The sequence below is a fragment of the Ostrea edulis genome, chromosome 2 (genome assembly GCF_947568905.1).
Source record: "Ostrea edulis chromosome 2, xbOstEdul1.1, whole genome shotgun sequence".
NCBI lineage: Eukaryota > Metazoa > Mollusca > Bivalvia > Ostreida > Ostreidae > Ostrea > Ostrea edulis.
The window spans coordinates 52,479,460-52,501,113 of record NC_079165.1 but is presented as its reverse complement, the minus strand read 5'-3'; the positions used below and the strand labels follow the sequence as shown (position 1 = coordinate 52,501,113).

General features: G+C 33.6%; 1 protein-coding gene across 2 annotated transcripts in view; it reads left to right on the top strand.

Annotated features, from left to right (window-relative positions):
* The window catches only part of LOC125682085 (transient receptor potential-gamma protein-like), a 201,279-nt gene that overhangs the window by 7,894 nt on the left and 171,731 nt on the right, over window positions 1-21,654 (top strand). For both annotated transcript variants that reach the window (XR_008800026.1, XM_048922484.2), the window contains exon 2: window positions 5,964-6,452. Coding sequence is in view for 1 of the 2 variants with exons in the window: in XM_048922484.2 (XP_048778441.1) it covers window positions 5,964-6,452 (489 nt within the window). In the remaining variant the exon portion in view is untranslated. The remainder of the gene's footprint in view (window positions 1-5,963; window positions 6,453-21,654) is intronic.

Below are 21,654 nucleotides of genomic sequence, written 5' to 3'. Positions count from 1 at the left end.
TATTCGTTAAGGAAAGCACTTTAGTTTTGACAAAATTTACCCTTCTGTCATGCCACGACTCAGTGAAAACCAACGCAATCGTGTTGTTGGGATGCTTCAAGCTGGAATGGCACAAAATATTGTAGCAAGACACTTTGGAGTTCATCGGAACACCATCCAGTCATTATGGAAATGTTTCCAACAATCTGGTAACACTCGGGATCGACCACATTCTGGGCGTCCTCGTGTGACGTCGCGTCGACAGGACAACCACATTAAACTTGTGCACCTGAGAAATCATTTCCAGGCAGCAAGTTTGACTGCTTGTAGCATTCCTGGACTTCGACCAATCAGTCCAAGAACTGTGCGTAATCGTCTGCGTGAGCACAACATCAGACCAAGACGTCCAGCGATGTGCCCAATACTGCTTCAACGTCATCGTATCGCTAGACTAGCGTGGTGCAGACGACATCTTAGATTCAGAATACAGGACTGGGCCAATATTCTGTTCACTGATGAATCCAGATTTCATTTGGATAGCAGTGACGGCCGTTGTAGAGTGTATCATCGCGTTGGGAGCGGTACCAGGACGCTTGTGTTGTGCAATGTCGACAATTCGGTGGAGGTAGCGTTATGGTGTGGGTGGAATAACAGCACTTGAAAGGACCCCTCTACAAATTGTCAATGGAAATCTCACTGGCGTACGCTATCGAGACGAAATTATTCAGCGCCATGTGAATAACCCTTCATACAGAGACAACAAAATCACATCACTCTGCAGCAAGAAAACGCAAGGCCACATATTGCACGTGTAGTCGGGGACTTTTTTGTTCGACAGAATGTCGATGTCTTGCTTTGGCCAGCCATTTCCCCTGATTTATCACCGATCGAGCACGTCTGGGATGAAATGGAACGACGTCTACACCGTTTATCAAACCAGCCAGTGACATTGGCTGATTTAGGCCAGGCTTTAACCAACATCTGGAACAACATTCCTCAAGCATTTCTGAATACTTTAGTGGCATCAATGAGGCACCGTTGTCAAGCATGCGTGAATGCAAATGGTGGTCACACGCGCTATTAACTTTGTTAATTCAAGTTCGAATACCAGTGTTTTTGGAATGTGCTGAAATTGACGTTATTCGACGTTAACATTAATGGATTATGAAATGTTGTAACAAATACATTTGTTAACGAGTATTACAAAAAATAAAATTTGTTCATTTGTTTTTTTTTTATTATTTTTTCATATATTAAGTAATGCAGTTTCTTTTTTCCGCTAGTATGTAATCACTATATTCAAACTGGAGAAAAAAGTACCAATCCCGATCAAAATTGATAGAAATTACTAAAATAATGATATTGTTACTAATTATATGCACTGTTCATCAAGAAATTAGTTTTCTTTATAAAATAGTTTAATTTGTAAACCATTATACATCAAGGGAATGTAGTTTTCTGATTACAATGTTCTCTATGACTACTTTTTAGCTCACCTGAGCTGAAAGTTCAAGTGAGCTTTTCTGATCGCCTGTTGTCCGTCGTCTGTCCGTCTGTCTGTAAACTTTTTACATTTTTTCGACTTCTTCTCCAGAACCACAGGGCCAATTTCAACCAAACTTGGCCAAAAGCATCCTTGGGTGAAGGGCTTTCAAGTTTGTTCAAATAAAGGGCCATGTCCCTTTCAAAGGGGAGATAATCACAAAAATGCAAAAATAGGGTGGGGTCATTTAAAAATCTTCTCAAGAACCACTGGGCCAGAAAAGCTGAAATTTACATGAACGTTTCCTGACATAGTGCAGATTTAAGTTTGTTAAAATCATGGCCCCTGAGGGTAGGATGGGGCCACAAGAGGGGATCAAAGTTTTGCATACAAATATATAGGGAAAATCCTTTAAAATCTTCTTCTCAAAAACTACTGGGCCAGGAAAGTGGAAATTTGCATAAAAGCTTCCTAACATATTGCAGATTCATGTTTGTAAAAATCATGGCCTCCGGGGGAGGATGGGGCCACAAGGGGGGATCAAAGTTTTACATACAAATATATAGGGAAAATCATTAAAGATCTTCTCAAAAATCACTGGGCAGAAAAGTTTACATTCACATGAAAGCTTCCTGACATAGTCCACATTCCAATTTTGAAAAAATCATGGCCCCCGGTAGTAGGTTTTGGCCACAATAGGGATCAAAGTTTTACATTTTAATATACAGTGGCCTGTGGGCCTCTTGTTAAATGAAACTGCCTCATTTTCGTATACATACCAGCTAACACTCGTTGCTCGTTCTTCGCTGCATGAACATGTATAAGGGTTAAATTCATAACTAAAGGCTCTTGCATTTTTCTCTCATTCAGAACTTCTTCCATTTTTTAACCATCCAATACTTGTGTTTTGTAATGATAATAACAAGGATTTATTCTATTCATCGATATTGATGAGTGATCTGCAGTTTTCCTTGAATTTTCACAGTTGATAATTAATCCTAATATTTGTACTTTATAAATCAAATTTCTGATATAATAAGAAAGTTTACTTTTACATTTATGCACACGTTCCTTTTTCATTTTTGCCTTGCTATGAAAATCGATCCTTTGACTTTGATGTTCCGAATGACAGTGAACTGTGAACGCTTTGTGAATGGTGAACGCACAGTGAGCGCAAAACTGTAAATGGAGAGCGCAATGCTGAGCGAATGGAAAAATGGTAAAGTAGAACGTTTCAGGGACTAACATTGGTTTTTATGACAGTCAATCATTAAAATCAATTGTGATGTGATTATATGAGCATATCATATCTTTTACGCTGAAGACAGTATGAAAAATGCTCATTATTAGATTCTGGATGGCCTTGACCTTGACCTAATTTTCAAGGTCAATGATCCCATTCCAGTTGGTTTTGTCTTTCTATGACTAATACTTTAGGAGTTGTAAATTTTTATGCGAAATCTCAAACTTTCAGGGTCATTAACTCCCTTTAGAGATCAACGAACATTTAAAAGGAAGAAATTATCTTTTACACTTCATCAGGTAGTAAGTTTAGTGAAACTTTCATGCTCGTATCATTTACCGTTTTTATTAGTATTGTGTCGATAGTTGCCGACAATTGAAAAATCGTCGCTGAACACCATACACAGCAACAATCAATTATAAATTTTTGACATCGATTGTCGCTTACTATTCCGGAAATAATTTACTTAACAGAATCCATAGAAGTTTTAGTATTATCAAGGGACGTAACTCTAATTTGCATAATAATGGCTTGGGAAGACGGTGCAGATTTGTTTCAAACTTTCCATACCCTTGGGCAACCAGGTCGAAAGTATGGACCTTTTCCGATTCAGGAAAAGGGGCGAAGGGCCACCTAGCAACAGTAATCTACATTAGCAAATAGTGCAAAAAAAGTCTAATGCGAATTAAGGGTAGTTCGAAGTCACATGTCACAAAATCGATCGCTAATAAAGTCTTCCCCACAATTTAATATGTTTAACTTTATTTAATTTAGGAAATGTTGACCTCCAATTTCATATTGAAAAATATCACCTTCATAAAACTGAAATTCCGAGGGCAACAAAAATATCAAATGTTCAAATTCTTAAAAATTGTTTGATGATGTACATAATGTTAATGAGAGAAAATGTGTCAATGTATCTGCATGGGGGCTAAGAAATTCAAACGAAGATTTTTGTTTGAACTTGCTGCAGTGGTGAAAAAAAAATGAAAATTCCATACATTATCAATTTTATCATTGAGGTATTTTGGTATCCCTGTCTGTTCTGTCTGTGGTGAGTGAGTTTTTAGTCTGGCTGCAACATTATTAAAAGGCCCAGATTAAAAAAAGCACTTGTTCAATCATTCATAGATTAATAATGAAAATAGATCAGTATTGGAATGAGTGAATCAATTGGTGTTGATAAACATTCATCAGGAGTTGACCATTGTGTATAATTCCGTATTTTTCCAAAGTTCATTGACTCAATAAATTTATTAAACATAACGGTATAAAAACATTTAATTCTTATCTATTCATTAGGATATCATTTAATCAGAATGGATATTATATAGTGCACATGAACTTCATCTAATGCAACCGTAAATGGAGGTTGAAACTATTGATTATTTAATCAATAGTATGCTGCTGATTCAATTCGATAATCGATTGTAACTTTGGTCCGGTTTTGCAACACTAGTTTCGATACTGTAATGATAACAAAGATTTTTGCGCAAGTCACTGTAATTCCGAGAAAGGTCAAAGTTCAGAGTAATGCGTTAAAATTAGTTAGGATGTGACTACTTGTGCATATCATATCTTATTGGTAGACGATATGAAAAATGCTCATTTTGGATGTCCTTGACCTTTGACCTGGACCTATTTTTCAAGTTCAAAGGTCCAGAATTCCATTCCAGTTGGTTCTGCATGTCTTTCTATGACTATTATAGTAATTTAGGAGTGGTAAATTTTTACTCCCAGGGGCATTAATTCCCATTAGGGATTAAAGAACCCTCAAAAGGAAGAAATGGTCTTTTACACTTCACCAGGTGATAAGTTTAGTGAAGATTTTAGGTTCCTACCATTTTCAATACTGTACAGATAACAATGATTTTTATGTAAGTCACTATTATTCTGAGAAAGGCAAAAGTTCAGAGTCATAATGTAATGTGTTGAAATTAGTTAGGATGTGACTACTTGTGCATATCATATTTTATTGGTATGAAAATTGCTAATTTTCATCTATTTTGGTTCACTTTGACCTTGACCTAATTTTCAAGGTGAAAGGTCAAGGATCCCATTCCAATTGGTTTCATCTTTCTATGACTAATACTTTTAGAATTGTAAATTTGTATGCAAAATGCAAACTTTCAGGGGCATTAATTAACTCCAGTTAGGGATCAACGAACACTGAACACTGGAAAGTAAAACTTGGTCATCTTAAGCAGCTTTTGAATTTAATGAAAGTTTCGTGTTCCTACCATTCACAGTTTCTGAGATGAATTGATAACAATGGCTTTTACATCAAGTCCCATGAGTTCACAAGGGGTCAAAGTTCAAGTACGCAGGGTCAAATGTGAGTATCTTTCGAGATGTCGAATATAACGGATAACATGGTTTTTCGATAAGTCTTAAGGCGTGAAATGCTTCCTGTGGCAGAAAGAAAAGAAGACAAATAATGATAAACAGAACAATATCAAAAGGTCTTTCCACAGAAAGATGGAAAGCCCTAATAAGAAGAAACAGAACAATATCAAAACTTCGTTTGGGAAATATAATAGTAATGTAATAGAGAAATAAACCACAAGAGTGTCTGTTGGGAAACATGAAAATAAAATTCCTAGTATATATATTTCACCATTAAATTGATGTTGTATTGATTTTTATTGAGCATTAATTTCCAATGTTAAATGTACCTGCAGATGGAATGTATTGATTGCACTCACCCGGAACATATTACATATTTGTTGCTTGTGCTGGTACTTGCATCTGCAAGTATACACAGATCATATCGCATGCTTATTAGTAATTAAAGCATCTAGGTTACAATAACTAATCATTAACTAGTCATTGGTATAATGCTTTTTTAGATATTTAATTATGAATGGTAAAACACTATAGTTTCTCTTTCCATTATAACATACAATTGTCACAAGGACACTTTTGAGGGACAGTAAGACATTGAATACTACAGTGTAAAAGAATATATAGATTTAAATACTGAATTGAATTAGTTGTACATTTTGTGCCCATGCACATAATTGGAGATTCAGGGGCAGATAGTTTTTGGTCTGTCTGTCTCTTTGTTTGTCCGCAAGACATTAACCATGCAGGCCATGATTTTGAATGGCTTTTATATTTAACATGCGTATTCCTTGTGGCAATTTAAGGTACAGGTTTGTTTTCATCCCAAAAATATGGCCTCATCAGTGTTTTACAAAAATATTTTGTTTTACTTACTTTTGAAAAATAATTCCAAAGATACTCTTTGTGTTGCAGGAGTCAATCTCTGGCATAGTACCAGGAAGCAGTGCCGGCACAGAACAACTAGACTTCAACAGTTTGGAGAACAAAACTATGGACAAATTGTACTACCAGTACCGAGAGAAACTTATGAACCAGGGACGGTTCATTGACCCAGAGACTGAATTGGAAGGTGACAGTTTTGGAATGGGAGTGGTTCGTAAAGAAATGGATCTTTCCAATGATGAGAAACAATACCTCCTTGCAGTGGAACGTGGAGATGTGCCATCAACTCGGCAGTATCTCGGTATGGGGGTGCAGACAGGACTCAATGTAAACTGTGTGGACCCACTTGGGCGCTCAGCACTGCTCATTGCAATTGAGAATGAGAATATTGAAATGATAGAGGTATTGTTGAATTATAATGTGGAGGTTGGAGACTCGCTTCTCCATGCTATCAATGAAGAGAACGTTGAAGCTGTGGAATTGATACTGAACCATGAGGTAGCAACTAAAGGAGAGGAGGTAGGATCATAGAGTTTCACTTTTCATCTCATATCATTCTACATCGCCAGTTGGATAAACTATAGGTTTATCCAAATCCCAATGGATAAAAGTACTTCCAGTTATTGCATGCAAGTAAAATCACTATTAACATAACCTTGCATGAAGTTAAATGATATAAATAGAACATCTATGATTAGTGTAGTTTTATATTAGCTTTATCCATCAAGTCAAAATGGATATGCTTTAAGGCGCAAGTGATTATGTTGCAGCACTATTGTTATGCCATTCAATAGACATTCAAAAGATATACCTAAAGGGTACTGACTAAAATCTTGTGTTGGTCTTGGTCTTAGATTTTGGTCCCGTAAATAAAGCCCGGTCTTCTGTTCCAGTACCAGAATATATCACAATATGTGCGCCCCATTTCTCGTTAATTTAGCTGCATTCTGATAATTGATTGATCGTATTATTTTCTCCTTTATCAAATATTATGTGTAAACTTCAGGACTGATGGGATCAACTAGTGATGGGAATCGGTGAGAATTTCATAATCGATGATTGGTTTACTGTAACTAACTAATTATTGATTATAATTGGACAGAGAAATTCTATAATACAGTCATTTAACTATAGTGATGGGAATCGGTGAGAATTTCGTAATTGATGATTGGTTAACTGTAACTATATATATAACTAATTATCGATTATAATTGGACATAGAGAAATTCTATAATACAGTCATTTAACTACGGAAAAAGTGTAAATAAATATTTTCTACGTTTATATTTGTTGTTTCTGTTGCTGAGAGTGTAAATGAATTTTGTTATTCTTGTACTATCTTAATATCCTTTATTTACTTATGTAAAAGTCAATATGATTTTTAGAAGGGTTTACGCGCCAAAAATGGATATCGTTTGCTTCACTTATATCCCTGTATATATCTAAGTTACATGTCATTAACTGAAGGTGAACCGGCATAATCAAAATATAATTAACGTTCAGCAAAGAAAAATATGGAAAGAAATTCATTTTATTAAAAAAAAACCAAAAACAATAAAAAAAACAATTGTCACCAACTGAAAACACGAAACGCATGTGCAGAGTAACGGTGGCCTTTGAAAGTGGTTTTATCTACGTAATTCACACATCACTTTCCTCATATCAAGATTCTCTTTGATGGATGGTCCTTCATTTATATGCCTGAATCAAAGTATGTCTCTATCTGACTATGATTTATTCATGCTTTATTCCTCGAGTATGGATACTTTCGTTTTCATGTGCACCGCCATTACGATAAACAAACCTTTTATGTTAATAGATATGTCACGGCAGGAATATTTTTCAAAAACTACAGTTGTTGAGAAAACAAAATCTAAAAACCGATTAATTGGAATAAAAGTTTTATAATTGAGCGCTTAGAATTTGCCATTAATTGACTGATTTTCGATTATAATTGATGATTGGAACACCACTAAGATCAACAAATAAAAACAATGCTAAAAGCCATTCCTGGTGTCGACATTTTCCTCATTAGCCCCTGTAATCTACCTTTTCATAAAAAGATAAGGATGTGATACTCATTGACATCCCTTTGTATATACAGTGGAACCCCGTTATTACGTTCCCCCTTTATTACGTTAGTCCGCATATTACGTTGGAATTTCAAAGCACAAAACCATTTCTTAACAAACCTATATAAAATAGACCTCGTTATTACGTTGTCCTAAAATGCCGGGACTCTGTATTACGTTGTAAAAATTCCGACAAAAACGTAATAAACCCCTAATTATTCAATAGTAATTCTCAAAATAATAAGCCATTCACACCTTGACTGCCTGAGGCAGTCACCACGTAAATTTCCTGGTCTGTTTGGGGATTAGAGACGCTTGACTGATCACGCTTTGATAGATCTAGCGACATCAATACAGGTGAATACCCCGTATAGAAGCCAGTGATAAACAATTAAATAATGTTTATTTAGAAATTGTACTCTAAGAAATTTACTTCATTTTTCATATTTTGATAATCAAAGAAATAATTTCTCAACCACCTGCGTGTTCAGCATAGTGTGATTACCTTCGCTATTAAAACTCTATTCACGGACAGCTTTGGTACCAAACAAGAAAGACAAAATTTATCGTAGCAATGTTACAACCGCTTGGGTAACTGCTTGGACATAGGTGACTAAAGGTGTTCAATTAAAAAAATTGTTCGTTGTTTGGACATGCAGCTTGGGTGTTCGTAAATCTCGTCCATACATACACCAATCTATCGACCAATTTGTGCACGGATTTACCTCAGTGAATATTTTAAAATTCCTTGATGTGCACGTGATTTTAGTGCCATCATTTAGCGTTATAAATGAAATCTTCGTGCATCAATATATTTTTTTAAAATGTGGATTGCGCTTAAATTGTTCTCCGTGCATGTTTATCGTTGGTGAGAAGTGTGCAAGTGTTGGGTATCGTGTGCGTTTTGTGTCTATAGTTTTGTTGTTTTTTGGGTGGGATTTTTTTTATTGTGTTGTGTATTGTGTAATTAGAGAACTTAATAAAAACGATGTTTTGTTATTTTTTAATACGAATGTTGAATACGAACCGGAACGAGTTATTGAGAGAAATTTACATGAACGCATTGTTTTAAAGTTGAACAAAATGGCGGTCCAAACGAATGCAGAAAAAGCAACGTTTATCAAAACATCCTTATGTATCCTACACCGAAATAAAGAAAAGGGATAAGAACATGAAGAATTACGGACATTAAAGATAAGATGTAAATAAAACAAAGTATCATAGTCTTTTAAACAAAGAAACAGTAAAGATATATTCACACACCCCTTCACGGAGTACCAACGGACGATATACAATTTCCAAATGATATTTTTAACGGATTTAACTGGGAACGTTTATTACGTTGCCCCTGGTATTACGTTATTTTATCGTGACAAAATGGAAAACGTAATAACGGGGTTCCACTGTACATATGTTTCTAATTTGTTGTGTGTGGGTTTATTTTATTTCAATTTTTCTATATTTATGTCAAAACCGAACTCAACTATGTGGCATTTTCTCCCAATTCGGTTTTGCCAAATACAAAATGCTACTGATTTCCTATTAATCTGTATAAGTAAATGCATGACAGAGCACGAGGCCTATATATACATGTATTGCGATAAATAGACGTCTGCATGCACTTCTCAAAAGTGACGTTACTTGTAAACTTACATAATACGTTTAATACCTCAATCAGCCGATAGAGTATAGTGGAAATTAACCCAAATAGGAAGATATTGGGTTTGATAACAAAGATGAATTAAAATTTTTTTTTATTTAAAGTAGAGCTAGCTATTTCAATGTCATTCTTATCTACTTTTTATTTAAAGGATAGCAATAGCATTGAATAGCATTGAACATTACAGTGTATATACCATCATGCGATACAACTATACATATATAGGCCTATATCTGCATGCAGCATTTGTCTTGTTATGATTTTATAATTACCCCAGGATTTGCAATGTGTTACCCTTTCGTGAATATTAGTATATTGGCTATTTTATTACAGACACGTAGGATCTTTTTTTCAAGGGGAGCTGGAGAAGTTGACTTTACAATTGTCTAAAGAATAATACTTGTAAAATTGAAACAAAAAGCGAATATGTTCTTCAAAATCCTATAATTTGTGGGATACGTGGGGGAGGGTTAGGGTTGATATACATCAAATATATTGTTATTATAGATGTAATATTGATTAAACTTTACGTTTTCCCTAACTTCTAGTCCTTCATTGGGGGGGGGGGGGGGGGGGGGGGGTGTTTCCCTTCTATACATGAATTCATATCAAAACTTCTACTACTTTGAAATTGCATTCTTACCATTCACTATTACTTTTTAAAAAGTGGCCCATAGGAGTCACCAAATATATCTTTACTACAAAAATATATGTTGTTAAGGAAGCCCCCTTCCCCCGGTACATACATCGCTTTGTGTAGTACATTCGTGACGAGTTAATTTTGTATACATGCACACGATTATTTTTCAAACAGTACATTCAAGTAGTCAGCATAAATGTTTACGTTTTGTGAAACAGTTGATTTACCAGGACATGGATTTCAAGGTTTTATTTCATTTCCACAAGCATTCAGTACTACCATAAGGGGGGGGGGGATAAATCAAACTTTGCATGTTCAAATTATAGAAAAATTACATTGTCAAAATAAAGTGGGGCCAAGTTCTCCTTTTGCTAAGTTCCTGTAATAATTCTTTGTGGAATCTTATGTGGTAATATACTGGGTATGTGTGTCATTGTCCTATTGATAGATACTTAATAGCCAATATTTGTTAATATTTTCATCATCAAAACGTGGAACAGGTATTCAGGTAGTAGAGCACAATTTTCACGCACATGGAGACCTTTACACTCTGCATATCCTACCCACCGTTGACATAGCATTTATTGGTGTGTGCAAAAGACATCACATATCTAAATCATGCGCGAATCTAAAGTGGGGTCTCCGAAACACCACCCCTTGAATTGAAGTTATTACATCTGTTCACTAAGTAATGAGGACAGAACCAGATCACAATATTATCTTAATTAATTTTCTTTATAGTCATTATTTTTTACTATATATATATATACCACTGTAAAATGGCTGAAATAATGCCAATACGGTGTAAAACCTTAAACAATCAATACTCTACATGTAGGATTCAAAGTATAGATTACAATTTACACCTTTCACTAGTTATTGACAACAAACTGCTGGATAATTATACAAACCTTTGACTGACGGTATTATATATGGTAGTTAATTGTCATAAAATCATTGACTTTTGTATAATACAAACTGTCACTACGTCATTCATCATTAGAAACTGAACCAAAAGGACTAAATCAGGCATGTAGCAAGAGATATGGGGGGGGGGGGTGCCTTAATGTACGATCCTCTCCCATACGGACTCCGGACGCTGTTTGAGACAATAATTTACTGATTTATAATTCAAACTGTTTCAATTTTATAAATACCAATGCATTGAAAGATTTGTTATAGAAGAAGTATTAATAATATTTTTTAATGATTATACACATACTTATGCTAAGATCTTGAATATTACCCGCAAGATTATTTCATTAATATGAACTCCAAACTGCCTTTAAATTGCCACATTGCTTTGAGACATCTCAGCTTCCAGCATCCAGACATCTCTCAATCAAAATTGTATTCCAAAACCAATTTTTTTCTGTTTCAATACACTGAATACTGTCAATGAATGCAAGAAATTCTAATTGATTACTTGCTATATAACCATGTGTCGTTTAGGCTCGAAACTCCAAAGAAGCGTGCTGTGGCAATCAAGGCGAATCGAACACGATATTTAACAAATTGAGTCCTCAAAAAAGAGACCTAATTAATCTACGCAAGTTTTGTTTCAAAAGCATAATTTTGAAATTTGATGTTTCTTTTGTTCACTTCCGGTGACGACTGAAAGTGACGGATGGCAATGATAAACCTGATTACAAAGCTACAAGTCACCATCTAGCATCCCTGAAAGTTTGAAGACTCAATCTTTAACCGTTTATGAGAAAACGCCCGGACAACATGTCAACTGAAAAACGGAAATTTGGCCGTAACTTTCGACCGGAAGTGATTTTTGCAAAACCAAAAAAAGACCGTTCTAGACAATCCTATTTTATATCTATCCTGAAATTTTCATGAAAGTCTATCCAGCGGTTTTTGAGAAATCGCGTGCGCAAAATCGGTAAGAAAAAGAACAATAATAACTAGTAATCCTAATTGTTCACGAACAATTAGAGGGTTTCCACCTACGATGATTTAAAAAGAGATATTTAAGAATATTTAAGTGCTGTTCCACGTAAGACTCATGCAAAATTGAATTTCCGCGGCACATCCAATGTTACGAAATTGGGCCAAACTTTTAGAAAAAAAATAGTTGGGTGCATAATATATGACAATCTGTTTATTTTCATTTTTTGTCACCCAGTATAATTTTTATTTAAAAAATCGAAAAGTTGTTACTGTGTACTAATTCATACAAAATGTCGGGAATACCAAACGGAAATTCTCAAAACAGCAACACTGAAATAAAGAGCCATTTACACATATCTCAAGGTAAAATCTTCAATCACCATTTTAAAACTTCAAAAGTGTGGAAAATTTTCATTCCGGTTTAATAAATAATAAAATAATCGCTGAATAATCGTGAGTTTTAGTTATTGTTCGTGGAAGTTTCATAAACACCGCTAGATGGCACTCCATAACTAAGAACGCTGGTGCGTGAAAATCGCGGCGATCCAAAAATTAAATAGAGCCTTGCAATGGAAAAGTGTAGTGTCGGTCATTTATATTATGAACACATTGAAACACGCACACCTGACATACATATACTGATCAATGCAGTGCCCCCAAGAAATAGAAACAAATGAGTACATGTACAGTATAACAGCGGATCTAAATACAGTCGAGATTACACGAGTCGCCAACAACAACCACTGAGCTAAGCCAGAAAAGCGAAAGCTCAGTGATTGTTGTTTACATTGTAAACCTTTACAGAAAAATTTCCGACTCCTGTAATTGAACTATAAGTAGAATTCAATTTGATTTAGATAGAGTTTATGAATGGGATATATATGTTAAACAATTGTGCGCCACACGCTTGCACTTCGCAAAATTGAAATCCTCACGTTGAATTAAGTTTCGTGATATAAAATTGTAACTTTCCGAAGGTTTTAACAAAATTAAATTAATTTTTTTTACCAAATAATTAATGAATGCATATTCATTTCTGTGTAAATGTTTAAAAATATAGCATAAACTTGATAGTAAGTAATTTGATTTAATTTAATTAATATAAAAACTCAGTAGCTAATTTTATATAAATATATGCACTAAGAAGGAAAGGTAACTCAAGCTGCAAGTCAATATAAAAAGGAAAGATAACTCACGCTACAGTGAAGTTTAAAAAAATATATACCTGTTTACCTCATCAAAATGATTTTTTTATTATTATTTATTTACTCTCTCTCTCTCTCTCTCTCTCTCTCTCTCTCTCTCTCTCTCTCTCTCTCTCTCTCTCTTGTGTAAGAAACTTATCAATTTTTCAGATTTTTTTTTGCCCATATATTAGAGTATTGCCACTATACAGGTGTGAACATTTACAACAAAAGATTACCAATAGAATATTATACAAAAGTACACATAATTAAGTGACAACTTTAAATTGGTTTATGATGATGATAGTGATAAAATAAAATCGAACAATTTTACATACAGGTAACAACTGTACAACTACTATATAAGCATACATGTATGACACCTTGTGTTTAAAATGTGTACTGTCAATTTACAAACCAGGTTTTTTTTTATACATTCCGTAACTAGATATGGAAATCATTATATATGAATAAAATGTTTAATTTCAATCATTTTTAAAACCCAGTGAACTTTGAAAATTCACATCAGCTGAACAATGGCAGGTCAATGTGACTCAAGTGAGTGATGTGGCTCATGGGCCTTTTGTTTAAATTAGGGTGGGGTTGTTGTTGCTGTTAAGGATCATTTGTAACTGTCCCGTTACAATTATAACTGCTTTCACAAGTATTTGAAATACATATATACCCTTTCTTTAGACAATGAGGGACAGTCAAGAGTCTTACTCCCAATCAGTATCACAGAATTCTAATTGGAGTGAAGACCGTGAGTTAGATTTAACGGATGTAAATCTGATCAGATTCTACAACTCACAACAAAAGGCACATCTAGTCCCCTTAGAAGCCAACTTCGACATAATGTGGCAGACGTCCATTCCAGAACATTTCATTCCTCTTAAATTTTGAAAATACATAGATATTTTTGTTGTGGACACTACAGGTTATCATACATTACATATCTAATATATTGTCATTTATTTTAAAATCAATGTTGATGAATGTTTTTTGATCGACTAATTCATGTGCCATAGGATCAACTCTAGAAAATTAGATATCAAAAGTTGTAGAATGTTGTTTTTTTTTTTTGAGATGGGAATTACCATAAAACATTAATCATTAAATTTTTGTTGTTATACATTGTTATGCAGTTTCAAAAAATATTGATGGTATCACAGATGTTCATTCTATTAAACATGTTCTAAGGAATGATTTTATAGAGTAAATTTCATAAATTAAAGAATTTACTGAGGACTCTTATTTGTTTTCTCTCAGATTTTATATTGTTGCGGACACTACAAATATACTGAAGTATTTCTGATTGAATCCATATTTTATTTGAATGAAGTAAATTAAAAACCTTAAATTCTAACTTGTTTTCTATGTTAGTGAATGGTATAACATGATGGAAACATTTGTTAAAAAAAAAAGGGGGGGGGGGCTAGAATGATACTTTTGGAAATGATACCTATATATCAATTATGAAGTGTGTACATACAAGTTTGAAGTGTCATCTTTCAAACTAACCATTTGTATTTTTAAATAAAGTTATCCAACTTTATCATCAAAATAACAGAATATTAGAGATGTTTTATTATATTCACTTATTTCAGAAATATTGTAATGAAATAAAAGTGAAATGATAATTAGTGCTGTTGTAGACACTGCAAATACTGTAGATAAATTTATGAACAAATCTTTTATTTATTTTTTTTCAAATTCAAACAAACTTGAACTTGGAACTAAATGTTGAATGCAAAATAATGTTTGCATATAAACAGTACTTAATTATCAAAAGAATGAAATAATTTTATCATTAGTTTCCCCAGGAGGAATCTACTTTCTGTATTTCGTGTGAACAGGAATGGTACTGGGGGGGGGGGGGGGGGGGGGGGGGGGGGGATTTCAACCTCATCTTTCTCCTTGTCCATAGCTATGATCTGAAAATTATGTTTGTCACAAATAACAGTTCTTTCTCTGCCCTTTTTGGTTTTAATTCTTTCCTTTTTAAAGTTCTTTTCTTTCCAATATTTTGTGTTCACCTTTTCTTGCATTTCCTTTTCAATTTCAACCTTTTCTTTCTCTCAAGATTTCTTTCTGTCTGTATTTTTTTTATTCATGTAATCTCTTTTTTCCAAGTGTGGCAAGAAATTGGGGATTGTTTTTTAATACCTCCCCCTCTCTCTCTTTCTCCTTTTCCTTATTTTGTCTTTCTTTAGCTTCACTGTTTTTTTTTTTTTTTAATTTCACCCTATTTCTTCTATCTTCTCCCTTGATTTCATTAACCTCTCTGGGCTGCTCATCTTAGTGGCTCATTGAAATCTTTTAGTCTATGGCACTTAAGAAAATTGCAATACATATCATTACTGTAGTGTCAGCAACATAATTAAATTGGAATATATTTAGATTTATCATTAAACAATTAAAATCTTGACATATATTTGTTTAATTAGTTTCCACTTCTTCAGTTTGAAATATGTGAAAATTTACTTGAAATATGTAACTTTAGACTGAAAATTGAAGGATTTTGAATATGTATACAATAGATGTTATGGGTGTAAATTCCGAGTTTGAACATATATTTTTACAGTATTTTAATCCATTACATGTTTAAAGTAAATACTTGAATAGTTATAGTTATCATAAAGATAAATCACAATACATTTTCTTGAAAAAATCTATGAAATCAAAAAGCCGTTGCGGACTCCACAAGGTTGCGGACTTTACAAAACACAATATATCTGCCAGAAAATTTAGCAATAATGAATTAGAGTCTGTTTCTTTGGTAGATACATTAGTAGCTGTATTGCCTCTTACCAGTAAGAGTATAGAAATATAAGTCATCAGGCATTCCAAAATATGCACATGTTGCGGACACTACAGAATTTTGGGACATTTTTATGGCAGTTAGAGAAAAATGCGCCATTTTTTCAAGTTTTGAATAATCCACTCAACTTTTCTATAATGTTTCATAATTAGTATTCAACTCATTTTTCAAAGCAAAACAAAAGTTGAAATAATGAATTAACATGTAGTTTTTTTTACTTGTAAGTTTAAACATTGGAATTTTATGAAATTGCATAATGTACACGCATTTTCATATTTTTAAATATTATTTCGTTAATATTTTTTTCGATTTACATACACTATATTGCACATAAAAGTGGAATAATTTCTCATTGATCTGGTTTTATTACCAAAAGCCTCTTCTATAAATCTCTTTGAACAAAAACTTGAAAATAAAGCCATTTTTAGCTGCAACAGTATAACACACAAAATACCCCATATCTTCAGTAATACATCTTGAATATTATATTTAAATAGAATATGGAAGTGTTATATATCAATGGATTTGTTAAAGGTACCATTTGGTCAATATTTGGTCATATTTGTTATGGGTTTAATCATATATCTTGATGTAGAATGCATTATAACATTAGCAAGTATGAATTATCACCAATACTGTGGAAATGGTGTTAAAAAAATCCCCTACCCTTAATGTAATACTTAATCTCTTTAGTGAAGTTTATCAACTGGCTCTCAATTCACATGGGCTGTATAGAAAAGAAATCTTCGGGAGTGGGAACATTCTTTTTCCGGGGATAATTAATTCTAACCTCTACATATGACAAGCCCATTCACTGTGATCTACTTCTCTATAGAGATTAAAGAATATCCTGAATGTTGAAACTGAGCCCCTGTGGTAAAGAGATATAGGCCCTACCTTGTTTACATGGTGCTTCATATGAATATTAACCGATCGTTAGTGTTGATAAACCACACATCTTTACATGTAACAGTAACATGACCTCTTCATTAAAACTTACAAAGGTAAGCTTAAAAACAACTCCAATTCCAAATTGAAATTCGTCTACAGGTACAACTTGTGGTGGAAACAAATGGGTTAGGTATAATGGGAATTTCGATCCCGACCTAAATTTCTCAGAAATTATTGTTTTACCTATTCGGTAGGATCATATATTATATTTCGATAGTTTAAGAAACAAAAATGAAAATACATTGATATAATCATTAACTAAAATAATCAAAGATGATAAGTTAATGCACAATTATTATATTTCAATGATTTCAATATATCTCGTTTTTTTCATTTTCCCGGAATTTTTCACCATTTTAAAGGAGGCATTTCTGCGAAAAAAATGAATTTTCCACACTTTTGAAAATGAAAATTGATTAAACAAAATCCCCTTTTCTCTTTTATAGATCTCATACGATTGTAAGTGTTTGCTGTTTTAAGAAAAGTAATTTTAAAAATTAGATGTTTTTTCAAGAAAACCATATTCATCAAATAAAATCAACCGTTGTCATGGAGACAAGTGAGATATTGTCACTATGGCAATGCATAAAGGAAAAGGGGACTTTATTTGCCATTGTATATTTTTATTGACCAAAATATATTGGTATTTTCCTCTCGGTATTGATTATACAATTTACAATTTATTGCCTATTTTTAGCTATTTTGTGTTGATTGTGGGGGTAATCTATTTTTAGTAACATATCTCTGCAGGTATGCATCAGATGAAAAAATTAGTACCACATATAGGGTTCTTATGTATAGTGGTAAAGTATATATAAGTATCAATTCAATCCCTGACGGTCGATGTGCCACCCTTTGCATGATTCTTACGTGGAACAGCACTTAAGATGATGTTAGAAACTCAAAACGACCTTGGAAATAAAAATAATAGTTTTCACGATGACCTTGACCTTTGACCTTGACCTCATTTTGAAGGTCAAAGGTCATCAGTCTTCATGCAAATGATCCCATGTCTCTATCTATATTAATATAAAAGCTATAAGCTTAAAAAAAGGTTAATCACGACATTCAGGGGCAACAACTTTGGTTAGCGGTTTTCGGTTTCTTTCGGTTAGCTTCTCAATGCTAAAAATACTATGAAAGACCTTGAAAATGAAAAAAAACAATAATTTTGATGATGACCTTGACCTCATTTTGAACGTCAAAAGTAATCGGTCTCAATGCAAGTGGTCCCATGTCTCTATCTATATTAATATAAAAGTTATAGGCTTAGATAATGATATTGGAAACTTTCAGGGGCAATAACTATGCTTAAGGGGTTTCGTATCCCTTTGATTATTTTTTCTTTGCAAGAGGGTTTTACTGTGAATTCATTAGCGAAGGTTTCATGTCTCTACGACTTTCCGTTAAGTAGGAGTAGCGATAACAAGGTTTTCAACGCGAGTGTCCGAAATTCACAGAAGGGTCAAAGTTCAAAGTTATAATGCATACTATCAAAACCAATCAAGAAGTCGATACTTACCCATATAAAATTTCAACGCTATCTTAAGCAGGAAAGAGAGTATAAAAGGTGCTATTTTTTCCTCTTTTCTGATGACCTTGACCTTTCACCTTGACCTCATTTTCAAGGTCAAAGGTCAGGTATCCTATTCCAGTTGGTCCCATGTCTCTACGACAAACCCTTCTGAAGTTCGACATGTTTTACGAATAAATCGCAAAACATAAAGAGGCATTAACTCCCTATAGGGGGCACTGAATCTCTTCATTTGAAATTCTTCTCTTCTACTAATTACCCTCTATGCTTTTGAAAAGGTTTCATCTTCCTATCATTTACGGTTAAAAAGTAGAAGTAATAACAATGATTTCTGTGAAAGGTCCAATAACTCCGTAAGGGGTCAAAGTTCAATTACGTTGGGTGAACTGTATTCGTTTCTCAAGAAGTACTATATGATGGACTATAAAGTTTTTCGATAAGTCTTAAGACGAACATTTTTTTTGACGGCAGGAAAATAATAAACAGAACAACAACAATAGGACTTTCCACAGAAAGGTGGAAAGCCCTAATAATAAACAGAACAATAACAATAGGACTTTCCACAGAAAGGTGGAAAGCCCTAAAAATAGAGGAAAAGAATATAAGGTCTTCCGTTGAGACGGAAGACCTTAATAATAAAAAGAGTGAAAAAGAAACAATAGAATAATAAAAGGGTCTTCCGTTGGAGACACAATATGTTTCCGACACTTTGTGTTCGGAGACATAATAATAATAAACAGTACAATCACTAGATATAATAATAAGAAACAGAGTAAAAACAATATGTTCCCAAACTTTGTTTGGGGAACATAATTAGCTGTCATTATTTTTAATACATGTACTATATACTTGTGTATGTATTTGAAAATATATGGATGCATTTTCGTTACCCCCTCCCCCCCCCCCCCCCCCCATCTTTTTTTCCCTTGTGCATTAAATGTACCTATTCTATACCACGAATATGGCCTACATACTTGTCTTAGATACCACTTTGTTATACATTGTATTTAATCATTAATCATGGAATCTATCTTTATATGCTTATCTTTGATTGTACGTATCGCTATGTGTATATTGTTTGTATTTCAGAAGGCCCCGGGGAAGAATAATGCCTTGTATTAATAGGGCTACCTTCTCTACATAAAATATTATTATTATTATTACTAATATATTTTATCATTGTTCAAATTTTCATCTAGGAAGTGTAAATAGAAAAGGTGCTTACAAGTTTTTATGATCTCTGTAGTCAAAACTATAAATGTAAATCATTTAAATATTAGAACATTTAAAACTTTTTTTTAAATCACAAATACTTACAGTGTATATATGCCTATATATAGCTTTTTGAATAAGAAATTTAAAAAATTCGCCATGCACAGCGAAATAAAAGGCAAGCTTAAAGTCAGGGAATTCCGGACAATTTAACATCGTGGAAATCCGGACACCAGTGGTATGACATGTAAAAATATTTCTCCCTCACCTTAAAAACTTTAAGATGAAGGTTTTAGATGGTTAAAATTCTTTTTTCTTAATCATTTATGAATTATTATTTCTAATTTCCTATGTGATGGGCTAACTGGACCTGTCATCCTCTTGTATAACATCAGTTATCAGATATAGGGTTCATGGCGGGTGTGATCGGTGGACAGGGGATGCTTACTCCTCCTAGGCACCTAATCCCACCTCTGGTGTGTCCAGGGGTCTGTGTTTGCCCAACTATCTATTTGTATTGCTTATAGGAGTTATGAGATTTACTAAGTTGTTATCATTATAGTTGTTTTTCCTGAAGTTGATTTATTCCTTTATCCTTTCTACGGGTTAGGTTTTCTTTTCAATTGATTTTTCTATTAATTAAGAGCTAAAACGAAATTTATTTCTGTCCGTGTTTTAACAGTTTCTATTTTAATGATATAATTATGTTAAATTAATACCTATGTGGATGAATAGTGTGTACAATGAATATAGTGTGTACATTTCAGCTGACTTTTTAGCACTCTCAGCCGAAAATGTAAATAGTGCCTAAAGCACAGCTAATTGTGACGTAAAAACAACTTGGCAGCGATTCAAATCACAATCTATATATATATTAGCCAGATTTGTGACGTCATTTTACAATTTTACAGCGATTTAGTTCCCATCTTGCGACTGTTAATAATAGTTTCTATTACTTTTGGTACAATAACACCCCTTGTTAATAAAACTTAGTAAGATAAGGTAAAATTGATTTGAGTACAAAATAATGATTGCATTTGTACATGTAAATATAAATCATATGGAAAAGCAATCTTTAATTTCATACGTATTTGTTAAATCTTATTAAGAAAGTATCAATTTTATTAGGCCTATGTAGAATATTAGTATCATACATGTACATGTATGCTATATTACAATTTTGAATATTTTAAGATGTCTACAAGTATGAAAAATAGGGATTGTTTTTGTTAGCCAAGCTGCGTAGCAAAACTCGGCTTTTAAATTGGCGAAGGGTGGGCTTCCAGTCAGGCGGGCGTCTGGTGTCCACAATTAGCTTGTCCGGTCTCTTAACTTTCATACTTTTTGGTGCATCTTTGTGAGACTTACAGAACATGATTACATCCAAAAGAGGAAGGTTCCTATTTATTTTGAGGTCAAAAGGTGAAAGGTCAAGGTCACTTTGTCACTAAATGCCATAGATATGAGCTTGTCCGGTCTCTAACTTTCATACTACTTGGTGTGTCTTTGTCAGACTTCCATATTTTGATCACATCCAAAAGAGGAAGGTTCTTATTTATTTTGAGGTCAAAGGTCAAGGTCTCTTTTTCACTATATACCGTAGATTTGAGCTTGCCTCTAACTTTTATACATGTACTTGCTCATGGTGCATGTTTATCAGACTTCAGATCCTGATGACATTTAAGATTCATGTTGCTTTTGAAATCCAAAGGCCAAAGGTCAAGGTCATTATCACACTAAATACCTAT